Source organism: Scomber scombrus, chromosome 21 (assembly GCF_963691925.1).
Source record: "Scomber scombrus chromosome 21, fScoSco1.1, whole genome shotgun sequence".
Classification (NCBI taxonomy): Eukaryota; Metazoa; Chordata; class Actinopteri; order Scombriformes; family Scombridae; genus Scomber; species Scomber scombrus.
Window position 1 is genome coordinate 2,405,821 of NC_084990.1, and position 14,118 is coordinate 2,419,938.

General features: G+C 37.4%; 1 protein-coding gene across 1 annotated transcript in view; it reads left to right on the forward strand.

The window, feature by feature from the left end:
- Nucleotides 1-549: 549 nt before the first annotated feature.
- The window catches only part of LOC134003709 (AT-rich interactive domain-containing protein 5B-like), a 29,356-nt gene continuing 15,787 nt past the window's right edge, over nt 550-14,118 (forward strand). Inside the window, exons 1-3 of the mRNA XM_062442979.1 lie at nt 550-588; nt 833-1,087; nt 12,057-12,276. Of these exons, the coding sequence (XP_062298963.1) occupies nt 568-588; nt 833-1,087; nt 12,057-12,276 (496 nt within the window). The 5' untranslated portion in view covers nt 550-567. The remainder of the gene's footprint in view (nt 589-832; nt 1,088-12,056; nt 12,277-14,118) is intronic.

The following is a 14,118-nucleotide window of genomic DNA, read 5'->3' on the forward strand; positions in this document are numbered from 1 at the left end:
GCTAAACTGAGCTCTCTCACACACACACACACACACACACACACACACACACACACACACACACACACACACACACACACACACCCTTGTGACAGGTCCTAGCAAATCCATAGAGTGTTAATACCATAAAAGGCGAAGTTAAACCCTAACTGGAGAACAATAAAAAATGTAACTGTCAGATTATTAATAGAAATAAACACTTTACTTCCTGTTTGACGGCAGATTGCGTTCATAGCAGCTTTTTTTATATTTTTAAGGATTGACATTATGTAAGGAGCTGAGGGTGGAGGGGTGCACTGCGACGATTTCTGATTTTAAAATGATTTCACCGGATGAAGATCCTTAAATAAAATGAGTGTGTGTAAAGGGGGCGTCAGGAGGGAATATTGGGTGTGATTTTTGTGCATTTTAGCGGTGGTGTGTGAGAGCTGTTTCCTCTTCATATTAACGACGAGCTGTTTCCTCTCTGCTCTCATTACGCAGCCTTCCAGGACGCCGTGCGAACCCTTCAAAGCCCACAAGTTTTGGAGAAATATGTTGTGAGTTTAATCAGTTTGCGGAGACGAGATGGAGTCCGATTCACTGAAGGTATAGGCTCGTTTTTATCATGACTTCTTCATATTTTAATACGACCTGTAATTAAGCGGGTTGTACGTCATGTAATGTGTTGTTGATATGGGGAAATATGAATCTTTTTTTGATGATGCTCATAAAGTGAAAGCTTATCGGGATTGAACAAACCATATTAGGTAGTCTATACGTTGGTGTTGATTTTATTCTCGGTCTTAGTCAAAAATAACCATGCGTTATGTGCTGTTTTTCCCCCCTGCAGTGGGTAGGTTCACCTTGCGGTTCACACGGTCCGTATATATTCTACAAGGCTTTTCGGTTTAACCTTGACGGTAAACGGAGGCTTGTGTCGCTGGGAGACTTCTTCTTGGTGCGCTGTGAGCCGGGGGAGCCGCTCTGCATCGCCGAGCTGCAGCTGCTCTGGGAGGAGAGGAGCAAACTCCAACTGCTGTCCAGCTCCAAACTTTATTTTCTACCAGAGGACACCCCGCAGGGGCGGAGTGCCAGTCACGGCGAGGTGATTAAACCCACTACACTCTTTCCTGTATTATGTTATGACTGTCTGCGAACTAGTTTGACCTATAAAGATTTTTTTTGATTTTTTTTAAAAACAAACAAACATTAGTAAACATTTGCTGGACGCTTTTGTTTTTAACCAGGCAAAGCCAATGTTGTAAACTGCAATTTAACTTCATTTTTCAGTGAAGATACACACACAGTGCCATGGGACATTTATGAAATATTAAAGCTTGTATATTTAGCAGACATTAGGTCCACCAACTTTTATATTACCAGAAGATAGGGTGGGTTAGGGTAATATGGGACATTGACTAACATGGTTAGACAACTAAGCTCCAGTGCATTTATCTCTTTGTCTATTAAGTTAACTAGTATATGCGTACTGTGTAAATGATATTGTTTAAAATGACACTTGAACATACAGACTGCTAGTTTAAAAAAAAAAAAAAAACTACAGTTCGCACATTTAAGGAAGTTTTGGCAGATAAGGCTGCTAAAAATGCTAAATCTACAGTAAGGAATATTAATATAAGTGCCATGTTCCTTTTTGAGTACAATATCTAAAAAATGTCTTCTGATTTAACAAGGAAACATTTCAGTGATTTCATATTGATATTAGGTGTTGATATAATGTATATGATTCATATGTAAATAAGTCAGAATTACAAAAAGTGTCCCACATCATCACCCTAATCTACCCTACACCGTGCCGGACGATAGTGAACACAAAAAAACCCATATTTACAGAAATGAATGGCATTAGGAGTAGTATATCTGGACTATTTACTGAATATTAGTGTTGTGTATAGCCTAGCTTAGTCTTGTGAATAGCCTAGCTTAGTCTTGTGAATAGCCTAGCTTAGTCTTGAAATGTAAGAATTTTGGTCTGTTTAAAAACTTGATATTACTATTACATTTGAACTCAGATTTGCCTTTTTATAACCCTTATATAAAATACATAGATTACAGGAACACCTGTGTGAGTGTTCAGGTTTATTTTACACTGTGAGCTGTTAGCGACACATGCTAACATTTGAAAGTGAGTAGGTGGGTTTCTTTTTTAGTAACAGTCGCTCATGATATTGAACACATAAAGCCCATATTTATGGAAGTGAATTACATTAGGCTACATATATAGGAAAAGCTGTGTTCATAGAAATTACATTTAGGTGAACGAGTGTTTGGCAGGCTCCTATTTAGCTTAGCTGGTAAATAATGTGAGAATTTTGAACTGGTCTGGACTATTTACTGTAGCCTATTAGACCAACTGTAATGTAAGCTCGCCTGTCTTGAAAATGTAAGAATTCTGAACTGAGTTTGGTCTGTTTAGAAACTTGATATTACTACTACTAACACATCTTTTATGTCAGACATTTGAACTAAGTTTTGCCATTTTATAACCCTTATATAAAATATATGGACTACAGGAACACCTGTGTGAGTGTTAAGGTTTATTTTACCCTGCCGGCTGTTAGCGACAAATGCTAACATTTGAAAGTGACATGCTAACATTTGAAAGTGACATACATGCTAACATTTGAAAGTGACTACATACCCTATAGGAAAGGCTGTGTTCATAGACCTTAAACTTAGGTGAACAAGTGTTCGGCAGGCTCATTATTAGCTTAGCTGGTAAATATATTGCCTTACAATGTGAGAATTTTGAACTGGTCTGGACTATTAACTGTAGCCTATTAGACCAATTGTAACGTTAGCTAGCTTATCTTGAAATGTATGAATTCTGAACTGAGTTTGGTCTGTTTATAAACTTGATATTACTACTACTACTAACACATCTTCTATGTAAGACATTTGAGCTAAGTTTTGCCTTTTTACAACCGTTATATAAAATATATTGACTAAAGGGACACCTGTATGAGTGTTAAAGTTTTCAAGAGATTTAAAGAGTTATCAATTAGAAAGAGAAATGATTGCGGGACAATTATTTTAACTACTGCTTCTATGAGATCATAAGAGCATAGCCAGGACTCTTTTATAGACTGAGAGTCCAAGTCTTCCCAGCAGAACCCCACCCACCTAAAAAAAATCATAAATCATACCCACCCACCAGTGTTAAAATTTCAGGAAATGACATTTCACATTTAGTTTGTTAGTTTTTCAGCTACATTTTCTGTAAACTGTATTCATTAGAATGTTGTTTCCTGTTATGCTTTTTTTTTTTTTTTTAAAGCCCTGAAGTTAGCTGAAAAGCTGTTGTTGCTTTGCCAGACTGCTTTTAGGGGAAACTGACTCACATATTAGAGATTTTGTGATTCATATCACATGTAGCAATCTGTTCCGCTTTCTGACTGTTGTGACAAAACGAGCTGATAAAATAAGCCGCATATTTCCATTTTATCTAAACCAATGTGATTACACAACAAATTAACGTGAGGCTGACTTCCTTGAACAGTTCCCTGTGTGGTCCCACACATAAAATGAATATGATCATTTATGATATTTTATTGTTTTAGTTTTGATATTAGTTGAGGTATATGAAATATGAGGGTTTTTTTAACACTGATTTTGCTGAATCTGTCTGTTCATGTTTTACAGGCATAGTTCAGTGAGTGATGAAATAACACATAACTATAAATCAGACGCCCTTTTTATTTCTTTTGTCTGTACGATATGCATGATGAGTATGTGTGTTTTGTGTTTGTGGTGAGGGAGTGCAGGATACACAAAGTGACAGGTGAAGTCGGCAGGTTGGTGCTTGAAAATGTGTTCGGAGGTTAAGACGGAATATGAGTCGACATGTTTAGTCATCCGCTTTCAAATGAAATTAATGCTCTGCCAAAGTAAAGTGAGATAATAGCACACCACCAAATTACTTTCTCTTGTGTCTCATGAGTGCGTTGCATGCAAGTGTCATTGCATTGAACCCATGAAAAAACATGACATGCTTATCAAGAGACTGACACTCAAGTCCCAACACTGTTACAGTTATAACTCACACTATCATGTTTGAAGATCAGTATTTAGAGACTCTGTTGTTTTTAAAGGGATATGCTGTGTTTTCCTGTGCAGCGTGCAAGTCTGCAGCCAATCAGAAATGTGATAGTGCTTCACTGCTTTCAATCTTTATGAACTGATTAATAATAGTTGTGGCTTAAAAAGAGCCACTGGCATTTCTGAAGGTTACTGTGTCACAGTGCTGCAGTGGGCAGATTCATTTCACAGCATCAGTGACTGAACAAGGCTCCCTGCACTATTAATATTAATGTAAAAGCAATATTATGGAGTACCCAGCAAGGTAATTTCATATTTTGAAATGCATTGGTTATAATGCAAAGCAAGGTGTTTTTTGGCTGCAGCAATGCCTTACAAGGCAAAGGAAGGGTGCAGCTCTAAGCAGTGAAACTGAAACTACTTTAAAGGTCTGGATTCAGTTAGTTATTTGTAGTTACCACGTCTGTGACCTGAAAACCTTTGACTAGCCGCAGCCAGGCTTCAAAGACATGTGTCATTTCCTATTTATGTTAGACCCAGAGTTGAATAATAATCTCATTGTGATTTTTATTTCCAATTTTCCAATAACATTTGTTTTAATTATCGAGTAATCTGCCAGTTATTTTCCTGAAATGTGTTGTTATGTCTGACCAACAGTTCAAAACCCAAGTTTAATATAATGACAAACAAGGAAAAGAAGTAAAGTTTCACATTTGAGAACTTGGAAGTGTTAATGTTTGTCATTTGACAGACAAGATATCAAACTAATTGACTAATCAATACAGTTCTAGTGTACATACAGGTTGTTGTAAACATAAGCTTGTATGAAAAACAATCACATATTGATCTTGTTTTTACATAAATAGAATCACATGTTTACTCCACTTCCCATTTTTTCAAACATTAAAGTCACACTGAACTGTGTGTCATTTTTGACAAAACCTTATTGGTTATAAATGTTTATCTTATACATTTCCAACCCTAGAAAGTCTTTTTTTAAATTCATATATCCCAATATCACAAATTATAAATTTGCCTCAGGAGGCTTTACAATCTGTACAGCAATACCACATCCTTTGCCCCTCAACCCTTCATTTGGATAAGTACAACTGCCCAAAAATATATAATGGGGGGAATAAAAGAAACCTCCAAAAGAGTAACAGAGGAGGGGTCCCTCTCCCAAGGAGGATAATATCCTGCTAATCAGATCCAAATGCCATTTCATTCCAATTGGTCTTCAAGTAAACTGCTTCCTGTTGAGGAGTGATGGGTCTATTCAGACACAATGAATACTACAGCAGTGGTTGCTAGGAGCAGTTTCAATTTCAATCAAAGAAATATAACACCTCACAACCTTCTTTGGTTGAGCATAAATAGTACCAACACTGTATTCTGATTAGGTCAGACCAGGCCTGATTGGGGTAGGGTTTAAAGCTGAGTTAAAGGAAGGGGTAATACTAATCAGGTCACAGAATGTGTTGTATCATTGTAAAAAGAGCATATTAATAACATGTACAGTTACCATTATAACCATTGAAACAATTGACAACCACTAAACCTTTCACTTCCTACATCACATTATGTAATGTTATTAAAATCAACACTAATCATGGGTATTGTATCTGTAAAGTGGGTTTTTAGCTAATTTGCCTGTTCAGAACTTTGACCATGCAAATAATGTATTTTCACTACTTCTGTAATACCCACTGTATCTGGATCATCCTCAGAGTACACAGTGATAGACAACTGCTAAGTTTCACATTTCTTTTCCCATTCACGTACAGTAAGTAGAGTACTTCATGATAAAGTGGGAAAGAGGAAATTTAAAAAAAGCCACAAACAACTATGGCCTCAAACATGAGACCAGTCAGTTGGTCTCTGATACAGCCTCAACAAAAATTGAACATATTAAGTTTCACATTGTTAGGATACATTGCAGTGCTGTTCTGTTAGCTTGCATTCTCGCACTGAGTGTATCACCATTATTTGATTTTTTAATATGAGAACTATTCACATTTAATTGAAAAGCTTAATTTTAAAATTTAAAATAAACATATTTGTGCTGATAAAAACACATTACACATAAAACATAACTAGGATTAAGTTCTTTAAAACTTGAGTGTGGGACTGTTAAATATAAATGAACATCTGTTACATTCAAGCCCTTGACAAATGAGTTCTCACAATGCTGATTAAGCCTATCACCAGAAGGTACATCTCTCTGTACTTCACAGTATATCTGAGTTCTTAAATCTGGTGGCGGTGGTATCATCATCAACCAGCAATGATTGGTTTGTGACTGTTGTCCTCATTGCATGTCAACTGCATCACGTCACTAGAGGCAGGGGCAGGCTCACATACAGTATAATGCGCCAGGGGTCTGCAAAGATGTTGACAGTGTTTGTGTAATTACTCTCACTGCCAGAGGAGGGAGACACTGCAGGTCTGAAGTAGATTGTGAACCAAGAGAGTAATGAGGAAGAACTCGTCCTGTGGTTTCAGTTGTGGTGGTTGGGGCCACCATTTGACAGACTTCTCTGACAACAGTGATACCCTGGCAAGTAAGACCTATAGGAACTTGGCTTGGGCCTTGAGGTGTTGTAGCGTTTATTCACCGATAAACAGCCTAAACTGTACACACATTGTACTGCTTCATTCACAGCTATAACGTTACAGCTAACTTTACCATCACACATGCTCTCTCTCTCTCTCTTGATTGCATACTCACTACGTACACAATCTACGCACTGACCTAGTCCCTGAAGTAGCTACACTACTTGTATAATACATTTTTGTTTAAAAAAACATCTTAAAAATAATTAACCCGTGCATATTACATAAAATTATTTGATTCATTGTTTATTCTTCCACTCTCTCCTCTCTACCCCAACCGGTCGAGGCAGATGGCCGCCCACTTTGAGCCTGGTTCTGTCTGAGGTTTCTTCCTGTTACTGAAGAGTACGGTTTAGAACCTGCTCTATGTGTAAAGTGCCTTCAGATGACTTTTGTTGTGATTTGGCGCTATACAAATAAAGATTAAGATAGTAAAGTGTTGATTAGTGCAGCTTTACCAGACAAATACAGTATATTTTACTTATTCAATAAAGCCGATTATTTGTTTCCCATGGTGTGGGTAGTTTGTTGACAAAGTATGTTGACAAAATATTTCTTGTGGTGTACCACACGGCTTTATACCGGGCCCCGTTTTTTTATATCTCTACACATAGCAGTTAGTATGACTCACGATATCACACGTGGTTATTATAAGAGACACACACTGGCATTATGTGTGATGGTAGATCCTCTTTGCAGCATTGAAAACCAAGACAATGTATCAAGAATAGTAATTGACTCACACAGGCTTCCTGTTTTGCACTAATCCATCAGTACATTCTGTGTTATTGATACAGAGGGGCAATGATTTCTTCTGTGCCAGAACACTGAGATACTAGGTGCTGACTTGGTATCATGTCATCACTTGCATAACAAAACACTGACATGTTCATCCAGTAACTCTCTGTGAATTTCTTGGAAACCTTGACTCTGAGACATATTGTGAAACAAGCTAATCTGTGTCATCTTGTTCTCCTCTCAGTTACTGTAATTATATGAATCGACCAGTACTGAAAATATAAAACCTCTTCATTGTTTTACATTGTTTATTACTTTTGTTTTCTGGCAGCAGCAAAGGATCACATTTTCTGTTTTATTCAAAAGCATAAAAACTACCCTGAAACAAATGTTTGTATGAATCCTGTGATCTTCATTTCTGCCGCTGCATTGACTATGAATGTGCTGTTTCATAGAATTTGTTGTATTGGGATGGTTTTGATTGTTTACTGACAAGTAAGCTAGTTCTTGTACATCGTGGTCCATCCCCAACATTTACACCTGGGGTTCTGCCTCCGTGCCCGCATACATGCTGAAACATGGCCGTTTTTGCTATTGACTTAGAGATATCTTGTTCAGCCTTTGTGTTGACGAGATTGGTTTAATCACAGTCTGCTGCCTCTCTAACTGTAAATCTCAAGCATCTAGAAAAGAGTTTGTTAACTTAAAAAAAACGTCTCACACCAAAATGACATAATAGGTTGTCATTTCCCTAATTTCCTTCCCTAAGTCAGGGAAAGATCATGGTTATGGTTAAAAGTAACCCCTGTAGATCGATGGTAGCAAGCAGACAGGATACTAACTTGAGTTTTGCAGTGCAATAACAACATTAAGTTACAATCACCAGTGTTTCTGATAGAGGTCAGGCATTCTTCATATGACCACATCAGGAAGTTGGAAATTGTAATCAAATTAAGACTTTGAACAAATGACTGATGCTGTAGATATTTTGGTCAGGAGTTGATGATATCTTATTATCAAGTGTCCTTGTAGCCCGCTAACAAAGACCTGTACTCCCAAGAAAAACAACAGAATTGGTCATTTTTCAAATGTCCAAAAAGAGACACACAAAAAGCTACCCTTACCTTTGTTACATTTTTACAAATGTTTTTGTTTAGGTTAAAATGCTATTAATAAGGTAATGGCACTCTAAAATGTTAGAGAGATCCACCAGGCATAGAAACTAATTATTATTCCATTCTCATAATAATCAGTGAAAACTCTGACCAATCATATCATTCGGTCCGAATGATATGATTGGCAGAGCGACCTGCCTGTTTTCCCCTTCCGCATTACGTAATCGCGTGCACCCCTACCCGGAATTATAATACATCCATGATCCACGGAGATAGCCGTAAACAGACAGTAGCGACTGACAATGACCGACAAAAGCGGGACACGGCTTCCACCTCCAGCCGCTCTCATGGGGGAAAAGAAAACTATATATATATATATATATAGTGCGCGTTCGTGGAGGGGAAGGGAGTGTGGGGGTGGGACATAGGAGGGAGGAGGGGTTGTTGCTGTTCAAGTTTTTTCAAAGTGCTGTGTGAAATGCAAGACAGGTAAGAGTAGCTTTAACTGACAAAGACCTCTAGAAGCTGTGTGAATCATGACAGCAAAGGCAGAGGTATCGTAGCATCATGGTTTTTATTAAGCCACAAAAACGTCATTGGAAGGAAGTGAGCAATGATGGATGGGTTGTTTCACGGCAATATGTCCATGATCATTCCCTGAAAACTTCACTTTATTACAACTTGGTTTTTATGTTCATTGCTCATTGGTTTAATCAATTCTGATAATACTGTTCTCAACAAATTCATTATGATTGGGCTCTCTGGACCTGGCGACATGGCCAAAAATAGGTTCAACATGGCAACAATCAGGAGCATTCAGGCAATCAAACGGGTTGTAAACGAGTAAAGTAAAGTACAGTAGGTCAAAGTTGAATCAGGACGTCAGGCTGTAAAACTGTGGTGGATGTTTATAGCAGACCGTTTGAGTAATAGTTTGCCTTTGTTTTCCCTTCGGTGTACAGTTGTCTTAATCCTTGTGTATGTTTCCCCACTGACCTTTCTGTAGAGATATGTCAAGTTCTGAGATCACAGCAGTAACTTCCGTTGTTGTATTAAACCATAGTTTTAGTAATTTAGTAGTTCCTCTTTGAAACAAGCCAACAAAGGTTCCCCATCCTTTACCAAGTAGGTTTTGAAAGTTAAACTGTGATCTTTGTTAAAACTCAGAAAAGTTTGGAGGACCTAGCCACTCTGAGTATGTGACTGGAAGTGAAACTGTGTCACATGTAGTAAGGTGATGTCACTGCAGCTGTGACATTAATGCACTCAAATTAGATTCTATATGTGCATTTGTGAGCAGCGTGAATTATACACATGATTGCAAAGGCAGCTGATGAAGTACAATGATATTTTCTACTGTGAGTGTTAATCTTAGTTATTGGATCATTTTACACAATAGACATCAGTGTTGTCTCACCTAATATTAGATAAAGGGTTAATTGTGTCTTTCAGTTTGCCAGAAGCAGTGTCAGTTTTAATCAACGTAATATTTCAGCTCACGACAACCTACGCTGTCACTAACTATGTAGGACAATGATGGTCATGTGACTGGTTGATAGTGTCTCCCAATAGAGGAAACGGTCATCAAGGAGCACAACACCAGAGCTCTGAACCACTGAACAATCACTGAACAATGAATCAGACGTCTAGAACCAGGCTAGACAATGGACCTGACTAATTAAAATCACCTTAAAGCTTTTTTTGTGCGTAATTGTGATTGATTGTAATTGTACTGAATTAATGAGGTCATGATTGACTCTCTTCACCAAAAAAAATGAGCACTCTAACTTTATTTCTATTTAAACTGTCTCGTGGCTCTGAGCCATCTGTCCATGTTCCCAGGAGGCTTTCTCAGTTTTAATACCCAGGTGATGTCTGCTCAGGCTTCACTTTGGAGCTTCACTCTGAATAGAGAGAGGAGAGGAGGTGAAGCAGGTGAAGTCCCAGTGAGATTCACTGCTATTTAAAGCAGGCCTGGCCATGACAGCAGCAAAAAGCAGACTCGCACACATGACCACAAACAGCACTGAGAACAGAGACGACAAAGACAAAGACGAATCAATACATATTTGTGTAGAATTTAATCAAAATGCTATACACTGATGACTTTAGTATTGAATAATTCTACGATAAATGTGTAATCAATCAACTAACAAGAAACATCCCACAGAATGAACTAAATATAATGCAGTACCTCTGTTAGAGACTACTAATGCTGACTGAAACCGTACTATCTAAATTCCCTTCTCACTTCATCCTGGTAATGAATCTTTTATGTATTTGGTAAAACAGTCCAGGTACCCAGTAGGGATCAAGGCCTTGAATAGTAGTGATGCATCCTAAACCAAACCCAAACAAGGTCACTCGATATCAAGTTTGTTCCATTAAAAATTAAAGCTGATTTAGTAATTTGGTCTGTCAGCATCCTTGAAGAGAAACTGATGAGAGAGTAGGGAAAAGGCAACTTTTATATGCTGTGTGTGTGTGTGTGTGTGTGTGTGTGTGTGTGTGTGTGTGTGTGTGTGTGTGTGTGTGTGTGTGTGTGTGTGTGTGTGTGTGTGTGTGTGTGTGTGTGTGTGTGTGCATCCCTTTTAGCAGTAAATATAATGACAACATGGTTATAAAACTATATTGTCAATAGTTTTTCATTTTAATAAGATACAAGATCTTTGTGGAAATATCAGAAATGTTTGTGTGGTATTGAAGAGTAAGAACCACACCAGCATCCAACGGATACTTAATGTTTACATGATGTTTAACGAGCCTGCTAGCATGCTAACTGACATTAGCAGTTCACATTTAGCAGAAAAGCTAATGTGGGTTGTTCAATCAATCCGACTTTATTTGTACAGCACGGCGATGTAACACAAAGTGCTTTACATATTCAGAACAAAAGAAGAAATCATTAAAAACAGGAAACCATTAAAAACAGGAACTCTTTAAAAAAAACAGGAACTCAGAAAACGCTATTATAATTCTCAAGAATCTGCAATGAGGAAACAACAGAGGTAGGTATGATAAAATAAACAAAATAAACAAAATAAAAAGCTAATAAAAGATTAAAAATATATAAAAGGAAAGAATAAAATGTTGTTGAGAGGCTGTGGCTCTTGTGTTGTATAGCAGGATGCTATCAGGCTCAGTGTGACCATCTGCTTCGCCTATGAAAGAACGTCACATTAATGCATTATACAAAGATTTGATATGAATGGAAATAAAGTCTTAAGGCAAATATTATTATTATTATATTATATATTATTATTATTATTATTATTATTATATTATATATTTCAACATTAACATTTAACAGACCACTTTGTTGTTTTTGAAAGGCAAAAAAGAAATAAAAAAGAAAGACAGTCTGTTTTTCAGTGTCAGCCATTAGCTACCGTGAGGAAAGTGGTTTGAATTTATTATACATTTATGATTGTGATCCAGCCATAAAACACTCATATTCAAAATAATCAGTATTAACAGGTTATTGTTCTATCATAGAAGTGATGCCTATCATCTCCCACCACTGTAAACTGTTTGTATCTGTATCTGCAGGACGAGGTCATTGCAGTGACTGAGAAGGTGATTGTTCGGTTGGAGGACCTGGTCAAATGGACAGTATGGGACCCCGAAGCGTGGAACAGAGGAATGAAGGCTTTACCCCTCAATATCAGCTCAGACAGAAGCGGGGCAGATTCCTCACTCTGTTACCAGGATTCAACTCTCAACTGTGGCCTTAACTTCAAAGATGTGTTAAAAGAGAAAGCAGCACTGGGTAAGAACTGACATGTCATCTTTCTTTGTAGAGATTTCTGTCATAGAAATTCAATCCAAATGCTTATTTCCACTGCAGGTGCTATAATTGTGATGCCAGACTCCCATTCAACTTTCAGGAGCAGGAAGGGTGTTTTGCATAAGTCTCATCCTCCATCCATAGGCTGACCACTACAAAATATTCAGTTGCCCTTGAACGGTTAAATAGCTTATTGGTATTCTATTCCTGCATAGAGATAAGGTAGGACAGTCAATATTAGAAGCTTTGTGCTGTAAGCTGTTACATCAGGCCGCTGCTGTGAAACTCAATCAATAGTCTCAGTGGGAGTCTGAGGACAGAACATTCTTGGTGATCTGTTTCTATCATCCCTGCAAACTCATTGACTTTCTAGTTTTCTGATTTCAAAGAGTCTGACCATAACACTAACCCTGACTACAAATGACATCATCCCCTTTTGTTTTGAGTTACTGTTTAACTTAGCAACAGTAACGCTTACCTTGTCCTGGTTACCTTGTTCAAAACGAGCTAACTTTAGCTTTTTCTAGGCCAGTGACATGTCTCATTTCCTATGAGGCACGAGTCATTCTTATCTCAGGGGACTGTAGTTGCTAGCACATCAAAACACCCGTGCCCATAGTTTGCGATGTAGATCACACACACAACCCACAACTGGTGTGATGACTCATATCGAATCTCAATAAAAGCTGCGACTTCAACACAACTCAATTACTGTACGGATGATGTTAAGTAACTGACTGTAGCTGTTAATTTGATGTTATATATATCTAATGTAAATGTCATATATTACGCTGCTCATCTCATTTTCAGTGTATGAATATTAATTAGGCTGCCACTGAAAGCCAACAAATGGTGATCTTGGTGTTATTTTAACCTTTAGTTACCTCATAAGATACAATAAGGATTCAGACTTGATGACTGAGTAGGAGTGTCACTATAACTACTTTTATTGGACAGAAATAATCGCAATAAACCATATTATTGTCATTTGGAGATCATTTTATACCACTGATATAATGATAATATAATATAATAATAAATTAAGGGGGGTGGGGGTTGGGATTGGAGAGTGGGTGCTACATTATGGTTGGGGACAGAGTTATTTACCTTTAATTCTTCTACAGTCTCCACTCAGGACGTACACAGTGAGGAATGGAGGACACTACTTGTTTATGATGATATGTCCATATATAGACATGATGATGTTGATGATTACGTTATTGAACAATAAGTTGGTAATTATTGTGACAGGCCTACTGAAGTGTATTTAATACTTGATTAGAATGATATGAAACCCCATGCTTAGGTGCAGCAGAGGGAAGGAGTCACACACGTACACACACACACACACACACACACACACACTCACTATACATGCTCGCCCATAAAGTTGGAATAAAATATTTTTTACTTCTTCTCATGAAATGATTGTGACAATGTGATTTATTCTTGATAGATAAAGTTTATATATTCTCAAAATTGTATTGATCAATCTCATTGCACCTGGTCAAAGGTGATTACTGATGTGTATAAATAGAAAATAAAAAGAGGAATGTGTCTGAAAACTAAATTATTCCAACTTTATGGGCGACCGTGTACAAAATATGTGAAACCACAGTTTTTTGCAGGCATGTTAATGCATATTAAAGCATGTAAAAAAAAAAAAACACCAGCCATCTGTCAAGGAAATTCCACATGATGGGTGTGTTATTCTTCACTCTGAATATTTAGTTTCACTTAATAGTGTTGCTGCTGGAGATGTGGTTAAATCACATGCTGATTTAAACAGTTCCTTAGTTTAAATGAGGTTGACACTTGACTCAG